This window comes from Corylus avellana, chromosome ca9 (genome assembly GCF_901000735.1).
Source record: "Corylus avellana chromosome ca9, CavTom2PMs-1.0".
Lineage (NCBI taxonomy): Eukaryota > Viridiplantae > Streptophyta > Magnoliopsida > Fagales > Betulaceae > Corylus > Corylus avellana.
In genome coordinates, this window is record NC_081549.1 from 2,450,062 (window position 1) to 2,476,895 (window position 26,834).

Consider the following 26,834-nt stretch of genomic DNA (forward strand, 5'->3'; position numbering starts at 1 on the left):
TTCTGGGACACTACATAAATACTCACTTAATTTCAATTAAGGATCGCATGTCTACCTATAGTGCAGTTCGGAATAAGGGCACCTTTGATGTGGACTGTGACTTTATAAAATAAGTAAGACTTCGAGTGTTTTTTTTTTTTTTTTTGAAATGATGTGCAACCCCTTAATGGAAGGATTACTTCTTGACCCATTATTGTTTATTAAATCTTGTAAATATTGTGAATCGATTGAATCTTATGGTATTAATCAAATGAGTTGATCATTTGAACTAACCTCAAAATAAGGGCTCCTTTGGTGTGGACTGTGGACCATGACTTGTAAACAAATAAATAAGACTTGGAGTTCCTTTGCATTGTCAAAGATGCATATTTTAATGTATCCATGCAGAAAATGCACCCATAGAATATCCGTGAAGATCGAGTCACTAAAAAAAAAGTCTTAATAGAGTAATTTTCTTTTTACAATATGATAATCTCGATCTTTTGGAAATTTTCCCATGTAAATTAACGTGATAATTCATAATTGTTGAAATTATTAAAAAAATATTGATAAGCAATATATATTTTTAATTATTTCATCAATTAATTAACTTTAAATTAAAATTTGTAGAATTTCTAGAACAGCTATTTGCCTTTTTTGGTACGATATCAAAGTAATTAATTTTTAGTTTCTAATGAACACAAAGAAATGTTGACGGTGCAAGATTAGAAGGCAATCACAACAACCTTAAGTTAAGAAATAAGAAAAATCACATCATGGTAGCCTGGTTGGTCAATTTTTTGTTTGTCGTGGGTCGAGTAGTAGGTTGGGCCTGGGTCGAGCACCGAGTTGGGCTCATTTTCAAAAGGATGGGCTTGGGGTAAACTCCACAGCCCAGTTTGCAACCCTATCGAAAACTACAATCTCAGATTCATCACAATCTAGACCGTCCGATCCGCACTCCTCAAAGCCGAGCCGTCGATATATACCAAAAGCGAGAGCGGCCAGCGAAAAATTCAAATCTCAAACCCGTCCCGCTCTCTTCCCTAATTCGGAGCGTGAAAGAGCAGATAGCAAAATAGAAAGAAAGATAAGGGCATTTCCCACCACTGAGAGCGAGATTAATCATTTTCAGTTGCCGATCTACTCTCGCTCCCTCTCTCTCGCCGCCGATCCAAAATGTCCGGTCGCCACGAGAAAGAGAAGGGCGTCAATGTTCAGGTTCTCCTTCGTTGCAGGTACTCAAATCATCTCTAATACACACTCAACACTTAGGGTTAGGTTTTGATTTTTGTTTTCTTTCGATTGTTTGATCATTTTACGGATTTGGAATTACACCTTTGTAAAATGTAACCGATTCGTGATTTGTTTCTACTATTTACTACTTTGAAATCACAGGCCGTTTAGCGACGAAGAGTTGCGGAGCAATGCGCCGCAGGTTATTACGTGCAATGAGTACAGTAGAGAAGTGGCTGTGTCACAAAACATTGCCGGGAAGCATCTCGACAGGGTTTTCACTTTCGATAAGGTATTTCATTGAATACAATTTCAAGTTTGTTTTTGGATGTATGTTGTCTGAATGAAGAATAAGCTACTTTAATATGTTAATTATGTGTCGGTGTGGGTTTTTGTGGGACAATGAACAAGTTCGTGCTAGTGTTGGGGAGGGTATAGTGGGACAAGGTAAATCTTACAAATGGGTCACTGGGTTACTAAGACTTTGATGTCTTGGCATTTGATGTTGTACAAAGTGAGGTTCAATCTTGCTTCTAATTGTTCTGTTGTCGCTTTACGTTCTCGAGGAGACTTATTTGGGTTGTTCTTTGATTTTTAAAACTTGTACTAAATCTTAGTAAGGGTCTTGTCTTTTCTTGATAAGAGGGATTCTATTGGTATGCTTTTTGTGTTTGGTTTTTCGAGTAGAATAGCTGATGAACTTTAATTAACCATCTAGCTCTCCCAATGGTAGAATTTGGGTTTGTTGGGATCCGGCCTTAGTTTCAGTTTCCATGATTGAGGAGAATGAACAGGCAATTCTTTTTTTGTTTGTTTGGGGAGGGAATTTTGGTTCTAAATTATGTTTTGGCATACAATTTAAACTAATGAAAGTGCTAGAGCAGGTTCAGCTGTGTTTTTTATCTTAAAGTAAAAAGTAAATAGGGTAAATGAGCTTTAGTTCTTTCAAGAGAGTGCTGTAAATTGAAAGAACTCGCCCATACACAGGAAAAACATTCAACAACGTTGTCTTCAACTTTTTTCTGGTTTGGTGGTAGATGTTATTTTATTTTATTTTTCTTTTTTTTGTGGTATATGTAGGTTTTTGGTCCTTCTGCTCAGCAAAGAGATCTTTATGAACAAGCAGTGATTCCTATAGTGAATGAAGTCCTAGAAGGCTTCAACTGTACCATATTTGCATATGGTCAAACTGGTACAGGGAAAACTTACACGATGGAAGGTGAATCGAAGAGGTCAAAGGTATAATATTAATGTATTTCATCATTAGGTACATGTTGATGTTCGCGTATCGCTTCATGCATAAATCATAAAATGTGAGTGTTGATGTCATTGACGTTGTGACAGAGTGGGCCAAATGGAGAATTGCCTCAAGAAGCTGGAGTTATACCTAGGGCCGTTAAGCAGATATTTGATACTCTTGAGAGCCAGAATGCCGAATATAGTGTAAAAGTTACATTCTTGGAACTGTACAATGAGGAGATCACTGATTTGCTTGCCCCTGAGGAAATTCAAAGAGTTGCTTTGGAGGATAAGCAAAAAAAGCAGTTGCCTCTGATGGAGGATGGGAAAGGTGGAGTTCTTGTTAGAGGTCTGGAGGAAGAAATTGTTGCAAGTGCTAATGAGATTTTTTCTCTTCTTGAAAGAGGGTCTGCTAAACGTCGCACTGCAGAAACTTTACTAAACAAGCAGTCGAGGTAATTTTTGAAGTAGTTTTCATGCTTATAGTGGAAGTCAAGCCTCATTGTGTAATAACAATTTTTTTTTTTGATTTCAGTCGGTCACATTCTCTCTTTTCCATTACAATACATATCAAGGAAGCGACACCAGAAGGTGAAGAACTAATTAAATGTGGGAAGCTGAATCTGGTTGATTTAGCTGGCTCGGAAAATATATCTCGTTCTGGTGCTCGAGAGGTAGACATACTTAGTTTGGCGGCACGTTTTTTTTTGCTTTTGAATTCACATTTGGGATTGCTCAATTAAATTTCAAGAATGCAAGTGCTGATTAAATTTTTATTTTTTTTTTAAAAAAAATTATCAGGGCCGTGCTAGAGAAGCTGGAGAAATCAACAAAAGTCTACTGACTCTAGGGAGAGTCATTAATGCCCTCGTAGAGCATCTTGGACATATTCCGTACAGGTTTGCACTTCTTCTTCTCCCATTATTTATCTAATGTCTCCATTCTATTTTCTAATGAATGATTACATTTTAAACTGGAATTTAGGGATAGCAAGCTTACACGGTTACTTCGTGATTCACTGGGTGGAAGAACCAAGACGTGCATTATAGCCACAGTTTCGCCTGCTGTCCATTGTCTGGAGGAAACCTTAAGTACACTGGATTACGCACATAGGGCAAAACATATAAAAAATAAGCCTGAGGTAAGTTAGTTAATGTTTATTTATTTATTTTTTTGATACAATAAGTTTTGCCAAAGTGTGCTTTTCTAGTGGATGTCTTTCATATGCTCTCTGTTCTGTTCTAAGTTAAGCATTTAGTTGCTAGCTTGATGGAAAGAGTTATTGTTTCTGCTAGTGTTTTAAACACTTTTTTTTTTTTTTCTTTTCTTTTTCCTATTTACCCATTTACTGGGGTCTTATTTTATTGTTTTGGGGTTTATTATTTAGGAGTAAAATCTTGTTAGTTTTCTTGAATGAAAAGTTTGATTTATTTGTGGTGATGATTTCTTTTGTCTTCCCCTTTTTTTTTTTTTTTTTTTTTCTGTTATTCTGTGTGTTTTTTGGGCGGGGTCTTGGATGTGTCTTAACCTTTGTAGTCTGAGTAAATAGGGCATAACCTAGTATTAGCATGATTCTTTGCTTATAGGAAGTTTAGTATTAAAAGGACCGAGAGACTTATAAAAAAAGTATTAATGATTGATATTATATGCTCCCAAGGTACAGTGGTAAAACTTAATGACCGAGTTGAGATATCGTATTGGACAATTATGCGCTTTCTTTCAAATTCTTGTTTTATGATATTCCCAAACTTGATGTCTTTGTAAGGTTTGGTGAGCATGGGTTCAGTGCACATTGTTTCTTTTCTCTTTTGTCACATAGTGCTATACGTTGTTTCGATACCAGTCACAGATTACACTTTCAGTAGTGTATTGCAGTTTTAACCAAATTATAATAAATTATAATTATGTCTATTGGGAGTTCATTATTTGTTTTGGCTACTTTTAGGTCAACCAAAAAATGATGAAGTCAACTCTTATCAAGGATCTTTATGGTGAAATTGAACGCTTGAAGGCAGGTGAGATGCTTTGGATGTTTGAAGTTGGTGAAATTCTTATGTTTGTGGGCAATTAGTTGTACTATGTGAAATCTATAGTGTGTTGTTGTGCTTCTTTGTTTTTCAACATTGTGAATTTATGCAGAGGTTTATGCTGCCCGTGAAAAAAATGGTGTCTATATTCCGAAGGAGCGATACTATCAGGAGGAGAGTGAAAAGAAGGTATGACATTCTCCGCCAATTTTTCTTCCTTTCCTAAATGCTTTTACTTGTTTTTGTACTGTTTAACTGGCTTTCCTTTTTATAATTGACTTGTGATACCATTCTTTCGATATGAATTTCTTTTAATGCTGTTGTCGATGTGGTATTGATATTTGGTTAATTTCAACTTGTCTGAATTCCAAGTAGCTTTATTTTCTTTCTTTCTTTACTTTGGGGGTTCAGGGTTGGTGTCTATGCGCTGGATACGTATAGACTGTTGAAGATGTTCACCTTCTGTGTTTATTTTTCCTGAATTTCCCAATGCTGATGTCTCTTTTATTCCCATTTGTTTATGTGTTTTCCTTGAGCTTAGGCTATGGCAGATCAGATTGAGCAAATGGGGCTTGTGCTAGAAAATCATCAGAAGGTTTGCTTATGTAACACTCATTTTTTACACAATATACATTTGCTGGTTACTTATTTTTATGATGTTTCAATTCACTGATCCCATATTTCATATTACAAACAGCATCTTGAGGAATTGCAAGATAAATATAATGTCCAAATTCGGCAATGCTCTGATTTGAGCAATAAACTTGACACCACTGAGGTCAGTTGTGGTTATATGTTGCACATGCTTCTAGATTTTTGGGTGAATTTTAATTGTGATGGGGAAAAACCACGCAGAAAAACTTGAATCAAACCAGCAAGTTGCTTTCTAGCACCGAGGAAGAACTCAAGAAATGTCAGTATGCTCTGAAGGAGAAGAATTTTGTTATCTCTGAACAGAGAAAAGCAGGTATTCTCATATATCACTCTTTTTGAGGTTTTGATGCTATCTTGTGTATTCATATTGTTGCTCAATCTGTGTAACAGAAAATGCACTGGCTCATCAAGCTTGTGTTTTACGATCTGACTTGGAGAAAGCTCTCAATGACAATGTTTCATTGTTTTCAAAAATTGGTATGCAGTTCACAAATTAGTTAAAAGCTTTAAATTGTTTTGACTGGTCACTGAAACTGCTTAATTTTATGCTTTCTGATGTGATACTATGTAGGAAGAGAAGACAAACTGAATGCTGATAACAGATTGGTGGTGAACAATTTCCAAGTCGAGCTTGCCCAGAAAGTTGGTTCTCTTGGCAACTTGGTGGCAACATCCATGTCTGAGCAGAAAGAACACCTTCAGTGTGTTGAGAATTTTTGTCATTCTTTTACAGGCATTCATGATAAGGTATTGAATGATACCTGCATCATTGTTCTCATTAGTTAATTGTTTCACCTGATTGATTCTGTTTTGATATTTTATGTTTACTTTCTTAGTATTGTATTGTTGGCTTATCAGACTACTGTGTTTCATTCATCTTTGATTTAGTCAATTTGTCCTTGCCTTTAGGCTGTCATGGATGTCAAGAAGATGCTCACTGCTTTGAGGGCTTTGTATATGTCACATATTGAGGCAGTGCAAAATGTTGTGCGCTTGCACAAGGCAAGCTCTAATGCTGGACTAGAGGAAATTTCTTCTCTGGCTGCTTCTAATGCGCATTGTATTGAAGAAGTAGGTAGCAAGGGATTGAGTTTCCTTGTGTTTCATCCACTATTGTACCTCATGGATGGTTGTTTTTAATTTTTATGGCAATTTTTCCTCCCTTTTTTGTTGTTGTAATTTTGTGTTGTTTATAAATCAGTTTCTAACATCAGAGGCCGGTGAAGTGGCTTCCATATTCAATGAGCTTCAGAGTACTCTATCAACTCAACAAGGAGAAATGGCAGTTTTTGCAAAGGAACTGCGACAGGTTTGTCCCTTGATATTTACATTGTCCTGTTGTAAATTCTTTACTTCGTCCATCCCACATGATTGTTCTCTGTTGACTTTTGAACTTTTAAAAGGGTTTGCAACTCTTAAGTATTTTCCAGCACTGTCCTTCCATTGTTTAACACAAAATCTGGAAAAAAATGGAGGGTTGACTTGTCGATGGAGGGTTATTTTAGGAAATTGAAAATTTTGGTTTGAATTTTCATATGGACACCCAATTTTGGAGGGACCAAAATGAAAGGAGGACAATCTTAAAAGGACGTAAGGAATGTTAGTTTTCTAGACTTCGATAACAATTAGAGGTTTTCCCTATCTAACTGCTAGAAACTTGGTAACTCAATTGTTTTCCATTTAAATCTTCGTTTGTGATTCTTTTTTTATAAAAGTTTGTACTGAAATCCTCTTAATTGAAGTGCAAATGTTTTTTTTACAGTTTGATTAATGAATAAATTGGAAGCTGTTTGCTGTTTTATCATTCTTCTTCCTGTTTTGGTTTGAATTATGTTGCTTATCTAATTTAGTACTCTCTTTTTTCTTTGTAATTGGAAAGAGATTTAATGTTAGTATTGAGCAAATGAGGGGCATTTCTGATTACACTCAAGGACTTCTGGAAAATCTTCTGGATGAATCAAAGAGACTTGAAAATCATGCAATGCGAACAGATGAAGTTCAAATGAGGAGCATTGCTGAGTTTCAGAAGGCTTATGAGGTAGTTAAAAAAAGATTTTACTGCACAATTTTTTTTTTTTTTTAATGGGAATTATCTGACATGTTGAACTTATCTTTCACAGGAGCAGTCAAAATCCGAAGCGGAGAAGCTTATTGCTGATGTAACCAATTTAGTCTCCAATCACATTCTTCGTCAAAAAGAGATGGTCTGTTGTGTGTGTGTGCAGGGGGGCATCTTTTTATATTCTTTATTTCTCTATCGGATATCCTTTTCAAAAGTTGATTAATAGTTGAGCTTGCAGGTCGACACGAGGCTTGTTGATCTCAGAGAAAGTGCTACTGCAAACAAGACATTCTTGGATGGATATGTTTCATCAGTGGAGGGTATTACAACAGATGCGAAAAGAAAATGGCAGGCATTTTCTACCCAAGTGGAAAATGATGCCACAGATAGTGCTGATTATTCTGCTGCAAAACACTGTCGTATGGAAGTCCTTTTACAGAAATGGTAATTTTAGTTAATTGTGTTATTTTGGCTTTTGTTCAGTATCCATTTACTTGTTTTTTGATCTTCCTTTCATTTTTTTAGTGTAAATACTGCTGAATCGGCTTTCAAGCACTTGAAAAAGACACATGAGGCTGTGAACGAGATGGGCAATAAACATGTTTCGGCTGTGGTGTCACATATCAGGTTAGTGGTATTGGATTTTCTTGAATACAGATGGGATCACGGGAAAGAAAATCCTTTCCTCCAGATTTTCTACTTTAGGGTGATTGTGCCTAATGTTCATCTGGTCATACTATTTCTAAATAGAGCTAGTGGATGTATCATTGTTGTGACAAAATTATTTCTGCATCTTTATTGTGTGTTCTTCTGACGTTATAACCTCCAGCAATCTCATTTTCTACTTTATTAATTTAAGTTCAAATTCTTTGATGCAGGAATGCTTGTGATAGCAATGAGCAGCATGATGTTGAGATTAATTCTGCACGGGTTGCAGCTGAGCAAGATGTGTCAAAGAATAGTGAGGATGTTCTTCAGCATGTTGATAGTGAGTATTATGCTATAAAATCTTAATTATGACACCTCTGATCCTATATTTATGCAGAATCATGTTGAGGTGCTTTGAGGATCATTTGAATCAGTATTGTTTTATATGAAAATTTCAACTCGTAGGATGTGTTATTAAATCACACGACTATACTTGGAGGACTGATATTGAACAAAACTCTTTCCACTCTATCAATATTGTTTGAAGTGGTTGTGAAAAGTGGATAAATTTAATGAGTAGCACTTTTTTTGGTGTTACAAAAATGCTTAGCTAATTTATATACTGTAATTTATGGATGATGTGCTGTTCTATACATTTTGTTTTTGGTTATTATGGTTCTCTAACTGCTTGCTGTTCATTCTTGTTGGGAATCTTTGAGATCTTGATCTTAAAATGTATGTTTAACTATAAATTACCTCGCCGAAATTAGGGATAATTTCAATTTACTTCCTTATCTTTTAGAAATTGTCACTAAACCTATGGTTGGTTTTGAATAAAAGGAAATCATCATATTTTCCATCCCAATTGTTAGATTTTTCCATGCAACGTGCATGTGTGACATGAAACACAAAATTTAGCCCTTAGAATGAGCATACAGTAACAAAGATGTTAGGTTTCAAAATCTAAAAATAGAGCTACTTTGTTGAGTCGTTGAGGGCCAACTAAGGTTAAATTTCGTGTTTTAAACAATACGTGCCTCTTGTCAGAGAATGATTGGTTTGGACAAAAAAATTTGCAATTTTCTTTTTCTCCAAATTAAGGAAAGGTTTAGCAGTTAGTTATCAAAAAAAAAAAGGAAAGGTTTAGCAGTTGGTTTCAGAAAACAAGCAGGTAATTTTTAACTGTCTAACCATAGGGAGGTAATTTGGGATTTAAATATGTAAATTTGAGTTGTGCTGAATGATAATCGTGGGCTGATATGTAGTCGTTATTGCTGTTATTTGCCTTCTTAAGACTAGGAATGTGATGTTTTCCTCGTGGACTTTGCTGCAGTTGTTTCTGAGCAGGAACGAAGACATATATCCGGAATCTTGGAGACTGTGAAAGCCCATGCAAATAGTCTTCAAATTTTCAGGGAGGATCACTCTGGCCAGGCAGAATCTATTGAAGAGAATGCACGGGAAACCTTCGGACAGCAGTATATGGTAGGTTGATTTAACATTTCTTATCATGCTGGGGATGTTTAATTGTCTTTCTGCTTTAGTTTTGTGCTGGGAGTGTCTTGCAAGTCACAACCTGAGGCTGACACGTACATTTTTTGTTATGGACAAATTAATAATTTTATTTTACTAAACTAGGATGTTTTTCAGGCACCTGATTTTTTCTTTTCTTTTCTTTTCTCTGCTGTTGGCATTTACTTTTGTTTATCACTTGGTGGACAAAACTATTGAGAGCACATAAATGCCGTCAATCTGTTCACTTGTAAATGTTCAACAATCCTTTTCGACCGATTCATGATTTGTGCAAGATGGTTCTTTGCCTGTACAAGATATAGTCCTTACACATGTCTTCAAAATAATGTGCAGGATTATGAGCCTAGTGGCACAACGCCAATAAGATGTGAGCCAGACGTTCCAAGTAAGGGAACTATCGAGTCACTTCGAGCCATGCCGATGGAAGCCCTTGTCGAGGAATTCCGGGAAAACAATTCATATGAATCATTTGATGGAAAGGAATTGAGACCTTCGCTTATACCACGCTCACCCCTCATCCAGCTGAACTAAAACTGTTGGGTTCTTGGCTTATTTACATGCATAATGGAATGCAATATGTATTTTATGTTATTCATGTACACTTATTCTTGCTGTAGCCTGTATGAGAATTGTAAGAATGCAGCAGAGGTAGTAGGAGAGTGTAATGTTCATGTCCAGTACAGATACTGAGTAAAAATCCTGTCTTGGGATTTAGCAACTTGTAGCTTGATAAAGTAATGTATATTGATGCAAAGCTACATGATTAAAAATTATTTCTGGAATACTGTTAAACTGTTTCAGCCATTTGCTGTGTATTGGTAGATCATTTTTGATAGTGAAAGATGAAACTTTGTTTTGCAGTTGTTTTCCCTTCTCCTCTTTAAAGCGCACAAACTCTATTCGAAGTACAGTTCTAATTGAGGTACTTCAAATTGATTAAACATTTTGAGTTGCTTTATTGGTTTAGATTAAGACAATAGTTGCAGTCTTTCAAGCCATCTCTCACCATTTGCTTCAAGCAAATAAAATAAAGAACCTAGAGTATGTTAGGCCTACAAAATTAAGAGACTAGGCCTATATCTTGTTGCATTTTCAAGATTATTTCCAATAGGATAAACTTGATCTATTAAATTATCAAGTCTTTAGTACAAGCACTATTAAAACTTCATGCAAGAATTAAAAATATACATGAGAAGTATATGTTGAAGAAAATAATAAACAAATGAAAAAAGAAATAAATAACGGAATAAATAAAAAGGGAGACAAGGTATTTTACGTTGTTCGGTTTGTCACCTATATCGACAAATAAAGTTGTAAGTGTTATATTATTCTTTTATTCAATAAATAATTTTACAAAACAAATTATCCATATTTATAGAAATGTAAAAAGAATACAAAATAATATGGTTGATAAAATTAAATCAGTATTGAATATTTATGGTTTGATTTTATCAATTACAATCAATGTTAAGTATTACCTTATTAGTTTGATAATTTACCTATGTTTTTGATCCTCTTTCAATCGCTTTCCTTGTTAACTTATTAGGTTGACTGTCCTGAATCATGGGATTTTATTACACCTTGATACAAGGTCTTTAAGAGGAGTCAACGGAGCATAGAAGGGCATAGAAAAAGATTCATAGTAAATTGTTGTACTGAATTTTCTTTTGTTTCTCTACAACTATTGCTCATCATTGTTCTCTGGTTCTCTACAATAGTACAATTCATGCTTATCATTTGTGGCCGAGCCGCATGGCAAATAGGCGGGAGATATTTGACAAAATTCAATTTCTTTGTAAATTGAAAAACTTGGAGAGTCGGCGTGGATGTTTCGGGGTTTAACAAATCCTATGTTCAAACTTGAAAACCAGACCTTCCTGCTCACAAACAATGGAAGGCTACGCTTCATGTCAGCTTCTACTGCGGTTGCTGTGGCAGATGCAACTATAAGCCCTTATTTTCATCAACAAATTCCCACAAATCCATATGCCCAGATACAACCGCCACCAGAATCTCATTTTTCTCAAAAGTTGGAGCCCAAAGGTTGGATCTCTTGGCTGCTTAAGTGTAGAAACATACTTCAGATTAGACAAGTTCATGCCCAAGTGGCTGTGAATGGGATGCTCCAGAACCTCATTGTTGCTAACAAGCTCCTTTACATATATGCCCAGCATAAGGCTCTGGGTGATGCTTACGCCTTATTTGGTGGGATGAGAAAGAGAGACCCAGTTAGTAATAGTATAATGGTTGGAGGTTTTGCTAAAGTTGGTGATTATATGAACTGTTTTGGGACATTTAGGGAGATTATTCGTTGTGGGGTGTGGCCGGATATTTATACAATGGCTTTCGTGATAAGGGCTTGTAGGGATATAACGGACATCCAAATGGGTAGACTGGTTCATGTACTTGCGTTGAAATATAATTTGGAGTTGGATCATTTTGTTTGTGCTGCGCTTGTGAACTTGTACGCAGAATGTAGGGCAATTCTGGATGCTCAACAATTGTTTGTTAGAATGCAAAAGAGGGATCTTGGCACGTGGACGGTGATGATTGGCGCGTATGCTGCCTGTGGGAATGCTAATGAGTCGCTGGTTTTGTTTGATCAGATGAGAGAGGAAGGCGTTGTCCTAGATAATGTTGCCGTGGTGACCGTTGTTTATGCTTGTGCAAAATTGGGTGCCATGCATAAGGCTATACTTATTCATGATTATATAAATAGGAATAAGTTTTCCTTGGATGTCATCTTGGGCACTGCAATGATTGATATGTATGCTAAGTGTGGGAATGTTGATTCTGCGAGGGATATCTTTGATAGAATGCAAGAAAAGAATGCTATCTCATGGAGTGCCATGATTTCAGCTTACGGATATCATGGGCAAGGCAGGAAGGCTCTTGCTTTACTCCCTATGATGTTGAGCAGTGGGATATTACCGAATAGGATCACTTTTGTTTCACTATTATATGCTTGTAGTCATGCCGGTTTGATTCAAGAGGGTCTTCAATTGTTCTCCTTGATGTGGGATGCTTATGCTGTGAGACCGGATGTGAAGCACTATACTTGTGTAATTGATCTCTTAGGGCGTGCAGGGAGACTTGATGAGGCCCTGAAACTGATTGAGAATATGACAGTTGAGAAAGATGAGAAGCTCTGGAGTGCTTTGCTTGGGGCATGTAGAATCCATGGCCATCTAGACCTCGCTGAAAAGGCTGCAAAATCCCTTCTTGAGCTCCAGCCCCAAAACCCAGGGCACTATGTGTTGCTTTCAAATATTTATGCAAAAGCAGGAAGGTGGAAAGATGTGGCAACGATCCGGGATCTGATGATGCAAAGGAGATTAAAAAAGGTTCCTGGTTGGACTTGGGTGGAGGTAGATAAAAAAATTCACAAATTTAGTGTTGGCTGTAGGAAGCATCCCCAGTCAGAAGAGATCTATGGCATGCTGGAAAGTTTGTGTAAGAGGTTGGAGTTGGCTGGTTATGTCCCAGATACAAATTTTGTGTTGCATGATGTTGAGGAGGAAGTAAAGCGTGGAATTTTGTACACCCATAGTGAGAAGTTAGCAATTGCATTCTGCCTTATGGCAACACCTGAGGGAATTCCTATCAGGATTACAAAAAATCTCAGGGTTTGTGGTGACTGCCACACATTCAGTAAGTTGGTGTCAGCTATTACACACAGGGAGATCATTGTTCGAGATGGCAATCGATTTCACCACTTCAAGGAGGGGGTTTGCTCATGCGGAGATTATTGGTAACTGGCCTCAATCAATTCAATCAATCTTCCTAACATCCTTCCATGCACAGAAGGGGTGCTATTTTTGATTGCCAGCAGCCTTCAAGTGATTTTGTGGACTCAAAGAAGAAGATAATTAGTAACTAAACCAAGGATGGAGACTCGTTGATATTCCCAAGGAAATCTTGGTTCATAGTGGCAAGCAAGGGAAAAATATATGGATTTAACTTTGTAATCATTCAAATTTACTGATTTGAGATTAATGATTTCTTCTGCAAAGTTGTTCCAAGTTAATTAACAGATACATTTATATATTATGTATTGATTCCAGATGATAAATTAAAAAAGATGCATACGGTGAATGTAAGGTGGGCTTAGATTACCCATTTATTCCCATGGGTTGAGGACCTCGTACTTGACCGGATTAGGATCCCCTCAAATTTCTTTTAAATTTGAGATTATCTTATTATTAAATCATAATCATGCTTTACATCTAACCATTCACAATGTGCCAACTATCCCCTAAACAAATGCTAAAGTGTCATCCCCAAAACCACATAATTTAAAACCCTAAAACTAATGGCATAACATAGTTTAAAATTCACATAAACCCCTAATCTCAACCACGTGTGACAAAGTGGCTAACTGTGATGAACTAAACCTAATTTGGATAGCGACAACTTGCATACATGTTGCCACTTGGTTTATAAGGTTTTAGTGGAGGTCGGCTGTAGCACTAAGGCTTATAGCATGATAAATAAATAAATAAATAAATAAATAATTTTAAATTTTATGACCACATTTGAAGTGGAGGGGCGAGAGATGTGGTGAATTTTAAATTGCTAACAGGGTAGTTGTAATTTGTAAATCATCTAGCTAGTATCGTACTATATCATTGTAATTTACCTTATTTAAAATTCAGTGAATGTGGAGCAATTTTTTTTTTTTTTTTTTTTTTTTTTTTTAAAAAAAGAACAAGATAATTAGAGATTCAATCCTAATATTTTTGGTTAATTAATTCAAATGCCATATATATATATAGGCACAAACTACCATTCAAATTAAAACACTTCTTCAAATAACAAATAAAAAATACCCCTAACAAAGAGATTGAGATCTCATAGAATTTCCTTTAAATTTGATATTCTCAAATTTATAAATCTCAGCTGTTTATCTCATATAAGCGTTTAAAATAAGTCATGTTTTAGCATTTAATGAGGAAACATGACTTATTAAATTCCTTGAGGACAGCTTCCTCTTTCAATTTTTTTATTAAATATTGAAACATGACTTATTTTAGACGTTTAAATGAGATGAACAACTGGAATTTATGAATTTGAGAATCTCAAATTTAGAGAGAATTCTAGGAGTTCTCAATTACACAAGCTATACAAGTTTTTTTTTTTTTTACTGAAATCTTTTAAAACAACTAAAATCTGGTAAATCCACCAAATAAGATTGTGTTTGGTGGATTTACCAGATTTGTTTTTTTTTTTTTTTTTTTTTTGTTTTAAAAAAAAAACGATCAGATTGTGTTTTGATATCAAAATTATCTTTTTATTTATTTATTTTTATTTTTTATTTTTTTTATGAATAATAGGACTTTTATTATTCAAACATTATTAGAGGAGGGAGTCTCCCCTATGATAATCTCATGAATACAATCAGGATATGCAAAATGCCATGTGTTCGCCCGAATGATATATTATCTATCTACAATATATATCATATATCATATATTAGTTTTTATTATATTTTATTAAGTAAAAAAAAAAAATGTATAGATAATTATAGAAAAAACAAACAATAATTATTTTAGACATTTAGATGAGATGAACGGCTGAGATTTATGAATTTGAGAATCTCAAATTTAAAGAGAATTCTAGGAAGCTATACAATTTTATTTTTATTTTTATTTTTTTTTACATATCAAAATCGTTTAAAACAACTAAAATCTGGTAAATCCACCAAATAAGATTGTGTTTTGATATCAATATTAACTATCTATAATATATATCATATATGATATATTAGTTTTTATTATCTTTTATTAAGTAAAAAAATGTATAGATAATTATTGAAAAAACAAACAACATAAAACACTTCAAAACACTCCTAAAAATCACTTGTATCTCTTGCCTAGACCTTTTTTCTTGTAAAATTCGTTTTAAATTTGAGATTCTTAAATTCATAAATCTCAACCGTTCATCTCATCTAAGCGTCTAAAACAACATTTAATAAAAAAAAAAAAATCATTATAAAATAGTCTTTTTTATTATTGAAAAAACTTAGATGAGATGAAAAAACTTCATTATAAAAAAGCTTTTTTTTTTTCTTTTAATAAAAGAAGAATATTCTTAGAAAAATGCATAATAAATTGCATTTTTTTAAGAATATGGGTACTTTTTCTTAATTCTATTATTGTTGTTATTGTTAATTTTTTTTTTAACATAATAATAATAATTGTTATTTTTATTATAATTGCAATTTTTTTTTTTTAATAACTAAAAGTGGAAATTTTTATTTTGGCGATTTGGTGGTTGAAAACAAGATAACATTCCAGATAAAGTGGGAGAAGTTTTTTTTACTTCTCTTTTCAACTTAATTACCACCACGTCTCTCTTATGCTGTATAAATATCCAACCTTCGTAGTTGTTATCTCCTTCCTCTCAGCCATGGATTCCTTCAAGTTCTTTTCACTTATTTTATTAGTTTTCTCTCTTTGGCTAACCTGCAATGCTTCTCACCATATTTTCCCAGAATTTCAGTCGCTAAGTGCCGAGGTGTTTCAGGTGAAACAATTTCACAGAACAGGGTACCATTTTCAGCCTCCTAATAACTGGATTAACGGTAACCTTTTTGCTCTCTCTCTCTCTTTCAATTTTCGGGTTTGTGCCTTATAGAAGTTATCTTATATACTCATAAGCAATCATATTCATGGTGTATGTTTCTCTCATTGCCTTAACATATATGCATTGCAATTGTCTCTCACTCTTTTGCCACATTCCCGAAGGATGAAGCATATTTCACTTTTTGCTTTTGGATGTTTCGAGTGGTTTGAGTCACTTTTGGCTGTCTTGTTGTATTTGTTCTTATTCGTTTTAACTTTTTACCTTTTTCAATTCCTTTTGTCTGGTCTTCAATTCACCCTTTGTTTTAATCTCATCAAATAATCATCTGGTCATCAATTCACCCGTTGTTTTAATCTCATCAAATAATCATCTGGTCATCAATTCACCCGTTGTTTTAATCTCATCAAATACAGGAGATTCGTTGGGTTTGTTTTGTTTTTGAATATTTCAATATTAATTGTAAATCATTAATAACGAGGATTCTAAACCGACCAACAAGGTTTCTTTTAATGAGTGGTACGTTAAGGTAAGACAATCTTTTATTATATATGTTTCTTTTGAACATGATTAGGGAGTCCGTTTCACTATTTGATTGGATTAATGACATTATCATTATTAGTTTAAATTGAAGATAAGTTTGGTTAATAATGAAACCGATTAATCTAATTAATCTCACCTTTAACCAAATCTATGTTATGTTAAGTTGGGGGGTGCCACGTCTTCATCTTTCTTCTTCTTCTTTTGGTGCTGTCATCTCACTTTCGACTTTTGTTGTCCATTAATTCTTCAGCCATCATTGCTTCCAAAAACTTTTGCTTACATATATTTTTTTCTTTTTATGTGTAATAATTAAGTTGATAACTTGGTTGAAGCTAGACAGCTGGTCCTTCTATAATTTATAAATGTGGTTGGGAAGATAGATGTAAAAGTGCTTATTTTGGTCGGTCCATAGCACGGTATTCGGGCTCTATACTAAAATAGATCATATATACGTTAGTGGCGGAGTAAAAAATTTACTAGAGACTAAATTAAAAATATAATAAACGTAATTTAAAATAAAATAAAATAAATGAATGTTTTTCAACTGTTAGGTTTTCACAACTAGAGTTTTAGAATGATATTGTTTAGCAACGTTTAAGATATGAAGTTTTGTCATTAAAATTTAACGGTTCTTTTCTTTTGAATGGATAGTTTTTAATTTTGATGTCGTAATTCAAAAAATTAAAATTTTAAATTTAAATTATAATTACATAAAAGACAACCATTGATAAACAACAAATAAATAATCATAGAGTAAAAACAAATATATATATATATATATATATATATATGAATTTTATTTTATAATATTCTACAAGCTAGTTTAATATGAATTTTATCATATTCTCTAAGTAGCAAATAGTGCTTGATCGGTGATGCAACCAAAATAATATATCATTTTTGTCTTATTTACTCACTAGAGAAAAAAAGATTTGTATGAGGCAGGCCACATGCCCTAATGCGGCCCCGTTACTCATATATATGACATTGACAAATAAACGAGTTTTGAATACATAGAACAATTAATGATCAAGTTTGAATTCATATAATATTCTTTGACATTTATTTAATATAATTCGCATATTTGAAAAGCTATTAATTAATTGTTTACTGTAACATGTCACTAACTGGCCTGCCTCTTTTTTTTTTTTTTTTTTCATGGTGTTCAAATTGGCAAAATAATGAACCAACAACAGATCCAACTGGTGAGTCTTGGCAACTTTCTTCCTTCTTTTTATTTTTTTTATTTTTTATAAAACTTAATTGCTTTGATATATGTGTGTTTAATTAAGGACCCATGCAATTCAATGGAATATACCATCTATTCTACCAATACAATCCAAAAGGTGCAGTATGGGGCAACATTGTTTGGGCTCATGCAGTATCAAAGGACATGATCAACTGGGAATCACTAGATCCAGCCATATACCCGACCAAGCCATTTGATATAAACGGGTGTTGGTCCGGATCCGCCACAATCCTCCCGGGCAAGAAGCCCGTTATCCTCTATACTGGAGTTGACACCCAAAATCATCAAGTCCAAAACTACGCCATCCCGGCAAACCACTCCGACCCTTATCTCCGCGAATGGGTGAAGCCCGATGACAACCCCATTGCGGCTCCCGGTGAGGGGATGAATGCGAGTGCTTTCCGTGACCCAACAACCGCTTGGAAGGGCAAAGATGGGCACTGGAGAATTGTTGTGGGTAGCAAAAGGAAGCATAGAGGCATGGCGGTCTTATACAGGAGCAGGGATTTTGTGCATTGGATTAAGGCTCAACACCCTCTGCATTCGTCAGCTAAAACAGGTATGTGGGAATGCCCAGATTTTTTCCCAGTTTCGTTGCATGATAAAACGGGGCTGGACACTTCGCTGGTTGGGGCAAATTTAAAGCACGTAATGAAGGTGAGCCTTGATGTTACAAGGTTTGAGTATTATACAATCGGAACATATAATCCCAAAAAAGACAGGTATGTTCCTGATAATACATCGGAGGATGGTTGGGGTGGGCTGAGATATGACTATGGAAACTATTATGCCTCCAAGTCATTCTTCGATGATGCGACGAATCGAAGAATTTTGATGGGTTGGTCTAATGAGTCCGATACGCCTCAAAACGACGTAGATAAGGGATGGGCTGGAATTCAGGTAAAATTAGTGTTGGGTTTTGCTCACTTCATCTCCATTGCTCTGATATATATTTACTTACAGAAACGATTTTTTTTTTTTTCTTTTCTTTAATTGTTTCAGACTATTCCGAGAATGTTGTGGCTTGACAGTAACATGAAACAATTGGTACAATGGCCTATTGAGGAGTTAGAAACTCTGAGAGGGGACAAAGTTGAAATAAGCAATCAACAAATCAAAAAAGGAGAGTATTTTGAAGTTACAGGAATAACTGCTGCTCAGGTCTGAATATATATATTTGATTTTTGGCTTTTTTATTGCTTTATTCAACTTCAATATTATTCCATTCTTGTGTTATTTTTGATGATTTTCACAGGCTGATGTTGATGTTACCTTCTTGTTGCCGAGCTTGGACAATGCCGAGCAATTTGATCCTAGCTGGGTGAAAAACGCAGAAGATCTCTGCGGCCTAAAGGGTACAAATGTTCAAGGTGGGGTTGGGCCTTTTGGGCTGTTGACACTAGCTTCAAAATATCTAGAGGAATACACTCCTGTCTTCTTTAGAGTTTTCAAAGCTGCACAGAAGCATGTAGTTCTCATGTGCTCTGATGCAAGAAGGTTTGTGTAATTGGTTGATCAGCTGCTTTGACATATATATATATATTTTCTTTTTGTTTTTTCTCTTCTCAGTTCTCACCCTTTTTTGACTTTTTTGACTTTGATTTCTTGTACAGTTCCTCCTTGAAGAAAAGTGAACTATATACACCATCATTTGCTGGCTTTGTAAACGTAGATTTAGCAGATGGGAAGCTTTCTCTTAGGAGTTTGGTAAGCCTTTAGATAAACATATTGATCAAAATCTCTCCCTCTCTTTCTCTCTTTCTCTCTTTCTGAATGTTTCAATTGTTGCAGATTGATCATTCTATTGTGGAAAGTTTTGGAGCGAAAGGAAAAACATGCATCACATCCAGGGTTTATCCTACACTTGCAGTCTTCAATGATGCTCACTTGTACGCATTTAACAATGGAACAGAGACCGTCACCATAGAGAGTCTCAATGCATGGAGCATGAAAAATGCTCAACTGAAGTGAGGAGGGAGACGAGAAAGAATTTAGATTATGGAATAAGAATCATTACTCGTTGTTAGAATATATTATTTCTTTTTGTTATGGAATAAGAATCATTACTCGTTGTTAGATATATTTTATATTTCCCTTATTTAGTTTATAATGTAGGGTTTATTTTTTTCCTTACGCATGAACATGACAATGTTGTGGATGTTGTTTACATATGTTTTTTCCTAAGGTTGGGTATGCAATCGTACGTTGAGAAAATTATTCTGAACTCTATTTGCCAATTTGCCAATTTATCGACAAGCTCATTCTCATTTCAGGGTTTCACATGTGGGTTTTGTAGTAAGATCTATTTAATTCTACCTCTCATCTCAATCATTAATTCTATGAAATATCTACGTTGTTTGGTATTGTTTGTTAAAACTCTACATAATTAGAAAAGAAAAGAAAAATGATCAGCAATTTTACATTAGTTTCCAACTTTTTTATGAAAAGTTGGGGGCCATATGATTCTCTGGATCTGAAAAGAACCATTATTGGTACGTCTCGACTGGTCCTTCTTTAGGACCTGCAAACGAGGAGGAAGAGGGGTCGTTAGCAGGCCGCAGGTCCTTTAACCATTGGCACTTCAACACTCAATTTATTCTTTCTAAAGCTATGAAGGGAGAAATTGAGAGAGTTGGGTTAGAAACTTAGAGATCAAGCCCTTTTAAGTGTAGGGAATAAATTGGTTATTTGAGTGAGAGGGAAAGGGAGCCTTGTAGGTCCTCTTGGGCCTCTCTGGTGCCATAGTGATTGGAGCAGGCTCTTCCTTAGGCTTTAGTACATAATAGAGTGGCTTTAATTAGACTATCGGGTCTCTCTTAGGCCTTAGCAGCATTAGGCCTAATGAGACATTTTCCGTAATTCCCAGCCCAACTTCTATGGCCCTCCCCTCATCATTCCATCACCCACACGTACATGCGATGCTCCATTCCTCAATCCAATAAGCGCGCCACCAAGTATTATATTTTGTCTCTTTTCTAATTATGTACAGTTTGCACGAAAGGTGACGGATCTAGGAATTCGTAGTAAAAAATTTTTGGAGGAGCGGGCGCCTTGTATCCGTCACTTTATATACCGACCACCGATTTTGATATTTCATAAGAAAACAACCGCGCGGTTGTAGAGTAATAAATTATTCATGTGATAGATGGGTCATTTGCGGAAATGCTTAAAAAATGATCAAAACTTTACAGTAAAAAGTATACTTCAATTAAAATGCACACAAATTTAATTAAGGACTAATTTTTGATATTTTGGGTATATATATGTATATATGACAAAGCCAAGCACTTACAACCAAACCAAGCATCTGAAGTGCAACCCATATTTTCTGAAACTCAAGTCGCTAAAGAAACATGGCAGGCATTGATGCAGCCTCCGGCTACGACCGCATGAAGGAGCTCAAGGAGTTCGATGAGTCCAAGATTGGCGTGAAGGGCCTCTCCGATTCCGGCATCACTTCCATCCCTCGGTTCTTTGTCCACCCTCCTGAAGCTCTCTCCGACCTCAAATCTTCTTCCACATGCGCTAGCATCCCCGTCATCGACCTCTCCGGCGTAAACTCCGCCGCTCACCGCCGCAAAATCGTCGAACAAGTGAAAGAGGCGGCCACAACATGGGGCTTCTTCCAGGTGATCAACCATGGCGCTCCCGTGCCAGCAATGGAGGAGACCATCAACGCCATCAAAGCTTTTCACGAACAACCCCATGAGGTGAAAAGCAAGTACTACAAGCGAAATGAGAGGCAGGGGGTGATGTACGCGAGCAACAACGACTTGTACAGAGCCAACGCAGCTGCGTGGCACGACTATTTGCAGGTATGTATGGCTCCAACGCCACCGAAAGTGGGGGATATACCGGAGGTTTGTAGGAAGGAGGCGGTAGCATGGACTAAGCGTGCAACCGAGGTGGCAGAGACTTTGATGGAGTTGCTGTCTCAAGGGTTGGGGTTGGAGGCTGGGAAGTTGAAGGAATTGAAGTTTGCGGATGAGAGGCTCTTTGTGGGTATTTGTTATCCGTACTGTCCTCAGCCAGATCTGACGGTGGGGATTACACCGCATACTGATCCGGGTGTGGTGACGGTTCTGATGCAGAACCACGTGCCTGGGTTGCAAGTGAAGCATGGGGAAGAGTGGGTGAACGTTGATCCTGTGCATGGAGGTTTGATTATTAACGTTGGAGACTTTCTTCAGGTAAAACGCACTAAACTATGTATTTTATATTTGTCAATTAGTTGTCGACTCTTAAATTCGATTTTGATTTAATTATTTGTAGATAATCTCTAATGGAGAGTACAGAAGTGTACAGCACCGTGTGCTAGCTAATTCCTATAAAGAAGCGCGAATCTCAGTCGTCATATTTTTCAACGTAAACAAAGAAAATGATGATTGCTGCTATGGACCTTTGCCGGAGTTGTTGTCACCGGAAAAGCCAGCTATCTATCGGAACTTCACCGTGAAGGAATATGATGAGAATTTTTATAGTAAAGGGTTGGATAGTAAGAGTATGATTGAGAAAGTTAAAATGCAAAACTAGCACTAAAATGCAAAAATAGCACATATATATATATATGTGTTTCATATATATATATATATATATATGTATATATGTATATACCATGGCATTTTGTATAATAAAAGGGATCCCTCGATCCCTATTTAATTAATCAGCATTGCTATCATGCTTATTAGTATATTGATCTTATGGAAGCACCCTATATCATCTGCATGTGGTGGCTTCTTCTTCTCTCTGTGTTCAAGTGGTGGGTCGTCAGGAGTAGAATCTATTTAGTAAATTATATTTTATATTTACTATTTATAATTAAGTGGTGATTCAGCTCGGCTGCTCAATACTACATATACTTTCACTTTCATACTTCTTGATATCGCTTTTAAAATTATTATTCGATAAAAAATCAATAATCTCTCATCTTAAACTCATTGATAATTTGAATGAACTATTCAATTAAAATATTCTAATATAATAGATCATATACGTGACATTGACAGATGGACAAACTTTGAATACATAGAACAATTAATGATCAAGTATGTGGCAACATTGTTTGGGCCAATGCAGTATCAAAGGACATGATCAACTGAGAATCACTAGATCCAGCCATATACCCGAGGTGTTGGTCCGGATCCGCCACAATCCTCCCGGGCAAGAAGGCCATTATTCTCTACACTGGAATTGACACCCAAAATCGTCAAGTCCGAAACTACGCTGTCCCGGCAAACCACTCCGACCCCTATCTCTGCGAATGGATTTATCCTGCACTTGCAGTCTTCAATGATGCTCACTTGTACGCATTTGACAATGGAACAGATATTGTCACCATAGAGTCTCAATGCATGGAGTATGAAAAATGCACAACTAAAGTGAGGGGAGAGAAGAGCAAGAATTTAGATTATGGAATAACAATAATTACTCATTATTAGAATATATTATTTCTTTTGTTAGAATATTTTATTTTTTCCTATTTAATTTATAATGTGTTTATTTCTTTCCTTAAGCATTAACATGCCAATGATTAGGGATCAAGAAATAGAGATAATAGAGAAAGACGTGAGAGAAAAAAGCGTAGAGACACCTGTTGCTTTATTTTTGTTTAATTTCCTCCAATATTTTATTTTCGTAAAAGTTTATTTGAATGATCAACATACGATAACATTTTCTTTTGGCGTATTATTATGACAATATTCATGCTATTATGCATGTAACGTGCTGAATTTTCCTTACTTTATTCATGTTTAATTATAACCCTAGAGTATCACTTGGTGACAAATCAAATCACAACATTTTCATTCCTTTTTTTATTCTCTTGGGTGAATGGTGACCCATAACTGTATCAATATTTTGTAGTTGATAAATGGATTATATATATATATATATATATATATATATATATATTGGAATAAATGCAAAATTGGTATTTGCCTAAATTGTAAATCACTCATCGTCGTATAAAAAATAAAAAAATAATTTATAGGTCCATGTAGTTGGCCAAAATTACAAATTACTCCATGTGGTATAAAAAATAGTATTAAATACTTCTTCAATACCTATGGTTTGGGTTTCTAAGGGGTAGTTCAATCAGTTGAGAACCACGCCTCATGAAGCGGATGTTATTAGTTTAAATCTCACATCCCCAGTACCTATGGTTTGCACCAGAATTAAATAGCCACTTGGGTTTTAAAAAGTGTCACATTAATTTTTTGACGAAGTGCCATGTCACACTTACACGTGACGTGGTACTTGAGGTTTGAAGGCACCACGTGGGTGACATGTCATATTAAAATAATAATATTAAAAAAAAAAAAAAAAAAGAGGAATCCTTGGTTCAGTTTTAGGAACAATCTCGAACACCCAAACCTAAACTCCCATCTTCTTCCCCCCTACGGCCATACGGCCCATACCCATCTTCCCGAACACCCATCTTCTTCCTCCCTCTTCCAGGCCCGCACCGTCCCTTGTAAAAGATGAAAAATATATGATTGCATCAAATCATATATTTTAATTCGTATATTTTAATCATAAACACCTCTCAATAAATGATTGCATCAAATCAGTCTCTTGTAAAAGATGGAAAATATATAAATTTGAAATTTAATTCGTATAATTGCTGCATTCTTCTGCACTTTTAAGTAGTTCTGTTATTGTTTATACATTAATGTCATGTCTTAAAGGAAAAGAGGCCAAGAGATGGCATCTGAATGGAACTAGTTTTCGGAGCTACTGCATGACAACGAACTTAAACCTTGATTTTGGAAATAGCAATGTAAAATATATTTACAATAAATCCTCAAACTGTCAGGAAGAGGGAGGAAGAAGATGGGTGTTCGAGAAGATGGGTATGGCCGTAGGGGGGAAGAAGATGAGAGTTTAGGTTAGGGAGTTCAAGATTGTTGTTAAAATTGAACAAAGAATTCATTTTTCTAAAAAAAATAATATTATTTTAATATGACGTGGCACCCATGTGGCGCCTTCAAACCACAAGTACCACGCTACGTGTAAGTATGACGTGACACTCATGAAAAAAATTAAGGAAATTTTAACAGAAGTACTAAGTGAAGTTGTTTGCTTATTACAAGTACCGACACTTTTTAAAACCCAGGTGGTTATTTGATTCTGGTGCAAACCACAGGTACTAGAAATGTATGTAACCCTACAAAATAATTGATAAATCTTCAGGTAGGTCAAAATAACAGTATACTTCCTAAAATCAATTTCCATCAAGTAACTTAACAAAATCAGTTACTTTGTCACGTCATACTACTACAATAAATTAACATAATCTCTTTTATCCTTGAAATTTTACACGGTACTTAACCCTCTGTGCATAATCCTCACTCATTTCCATATTCTTCGCCACGATTTGGGGATTAAAATTTTGAGATAGAAGATATTATGTTTTTTTTGAAATGGGATTCCAAATTCTCATTACATAAAGAAACCATGCACGAAAGCTACAAACTCCCATTAAACCGAGGGAAAACAATCCTGCCACAAAAAATCCTCATCACCAGATAATGCCAAATGAGCAAGCCGATGTGCTTGTTCATTCGCCGTTCTTCTGACATGCTGAATTTTCCACCCCCGTAGCCTACTCAACATCCCCTTGGCGTCTGCTATTAAGTGCCCGAACCTATGCCAGCTATCCTCTTCTCTTCGCAGCGCCTGAATAATCTCCAGCGAGTCCCCCTCTAAAATGACCTTGTTGAGTTGCAAATGGCAGCAAAGTTCCACGGATGCCCAAGCTCCCATAGCTTCACCTGTAGCTGCAGGATCAGTAATATGGGGCCCGACCATACACTTCATAGCTACCGTGCTTCCCTCATGATCACGAATGATTATTCCCACCCCCAGTTTTTGCCTCTTCGTGTCAATAGCCGCATCCCAATTGCATTTGAGACTCCCCGCAGGCAGCCTGTTCCACTTAGTGTCAGTTTGCACCGGTGGAGGTACGACCCTCTGCTAAGCCGCAACTCAGCAGCATGGAATGCCTCCATTTGATCAATGGCAGTGCGGATGACTACTGAGGGTGGCAGAAGATCATCTCCGAAGACCACCTTATTTCTTCTCATCCACAGCTACCTAGCTACACAAGCTACAAGCTCTATTTCCATCTGCTTTAAGCCTTTAGATAAACATATTGATCAAAATCTTCCTCTCTTTTCTCTCTTCTTCCTCTCTCTCTGAATGTTTCAATTGTTGTTGCAGATTGATCATTCTGTTGTGGAAAGTTTTGGAGCAAAAGGGAAAACATGCATCACATCCAGGGTTTATCCTACACTTGCAGTCTTCAATGACGCTCACTTGTACGCATTTAACAATGGAACAGAGACTGTCACCATAGAGAGTCTCAATGCATGGAGCATGAAAAATGCTCAACTGAAGTGCGAGGAGAAATAACAAGAATTTAGATTATAGAATAAGAATCATTACTAGTTATTAGAATATAATATTCCTTTTTGTTAGAATATTTAAAATTTCGCTTATTTAATTTATAATGTAGGGTTTATTTGAGCATGCCAAAGGTTGTGGATGTTGTTTACATATGTTTTTTTGTTGAGAAAATTATTCTGAACTCCATTTGCCAATTTATCGGCAAGCTCATTCTCATTTCAAAGGGTTTTCACATGTGGGTTTTGTAGTAAGATCTATTTAGTTCTACCTCTTATCTTAATCATTCTATGAAATATCAACATTGTTTGGTTGCTAAAACTCTACATAATTAGAAAAGGAAAGAAAAGAAAAATATCAGCAATTTTACATTAGTTTCCAACTTTTTTATGAGAAGTTGGGGGCCATATGACTCTGATGGATCCGGAAAGACCCATCATTCGTACGCCTCTGGACTGTGCCTTCTTTAGGAAATTAGGTCCTGCAAGCGAGGAAGATGGATCTTCAGTAAGCCGCGATCCTTTAACTGTTGGCCCTTCAACACTCAAGTTAGGTTTTTTTGAGTTATGGAGGAGGAATTGAGAGAGTGGGCTTAGAGATCAAGCCCTTTTGAGTGTAGAGAATAAATTGGTTATTTGAGTGAGAGGGAAAGGGGACCTTATAGGTCCTCTTGGGCCTC

General features: G+C 35.8%; 4 protein-coding genes across 4 annotated transcripts; all 4 read left to right on the plus strand.

Annotated features, from left to right (window-relative positions):
* Positions 1 to 1,021: 1,021 nt before the first annotated feature.
* Positions 1,022 to 10,238, plus strand: LOC132192229 (kinesin-like protein KIN-5C). The gene is made up of 23 exons (XM_059607502.1): positions 1,022 to 1,217; positions 1,378 to 1,507; positions 2,296 to 2,454; positions 2,560 to 2,909; positions 2,990 to 3,128; positions 3,256 to 3,353; positions 3,439 to 3,595; positions 4,400 to 4,469; positions 4,594 to 4,670; positions 5,023 to 5,076; positions 5,179 to 5,259; positions 5,337 to 5,448; positions 5,526 to 5,612; positions 5,707 to 5,882; positions 6,045 to 6,206; positions 6,337 to 6,444; positions 7,015 to 7,173; positions 7,256 to 7,339; positions 7,436 to 7,641; positions 7,723 to 7,824; positions 8,076 to 8,185; positions 9,179 to 9,330; positions 9,712 to 10,238. Exons 1-23 carry the CDS (start codon positions 1,159 to 1,161, stop codon positions 9,907 to 9,909), a joined length of 3,030 nt encoding a protein of 1,009 aa, XP_059463485.1. The 5' UTR covers positions 1,022 to 1,158; the 3' UTR covers positions 9,910 to 10,238.
* An 801-nt stretch (positions 10,239 to 11,039) lies between these two features.
* On the plus strand, positions 11,040 to 13,505 carry LOC132192230 (pentatricopeptide repeat-containing protein At2g33760-like). The gene has a single exon (XM_059607503.1). It carries the CDS (start codon positions 11,205 to 11,207, stop codon positions 13,131 to 13,133), a length of 1,929 nt encoding a protein of 642 aa, XP_059463486.1. The 5' UTR covers positions 11,040 to 11,204; the 3' UTR covers positions 13,134 to 13,505.
* Positions 13,506 to 15,720: 2,215 nt separating this feature from the next.
* On the plus strand, positions 15,721 to 19,919 carry LOC132192240 (beta-fructofuranosidase, insoluble isoenzyme 1-like). The gene is made up of 7 exons (XM_059607516.1): positions 15,721 to 15,961; positions 17,700 to 17,708; positions 17,796 to 18,652; positions 18,755 to 18,913; positions 19,008 to 19,249; positions 19,366 to 19,459; positions 19,544 to 19,919. Exons 1-7 carry the CDS (start codon positions 15,736 to 15,738, stop codon positions 19,721 to 19,723), a joined length of 1,767 nt encoding a protein of 588 aa, XP_059463499.1. The 5' UTR covers positions 15,721 to 15,735; the 3' UTR covers positions 19,724 to 19,919.
* Positions 19,920 to 21,060: 1,141 nt separating this feature from the next.
* Positions 21,061 to 22,285, plus strand: LOC132162082 (1-aminocyclopropane-1-carboxylate oxidase homolog 4-like). Its single transcript, XM_059572331.1, has 2 exons — positions 21,061 to 21,942; positions 22,025 to 22,285. Exons 1-2 carry the CDS (start codon positions 21,106 to 21,108, stop codon positions 22,283 to 22,285), a joined length of 1,098 nt encoding a protein of 365 aa, XP_059428314.1. The 5' UTR covers positions 21,061 to 21,105.
* The last annotated feature ends 4,549 nt before the right edge of the window (positions 22,286 to 26,834 follow it).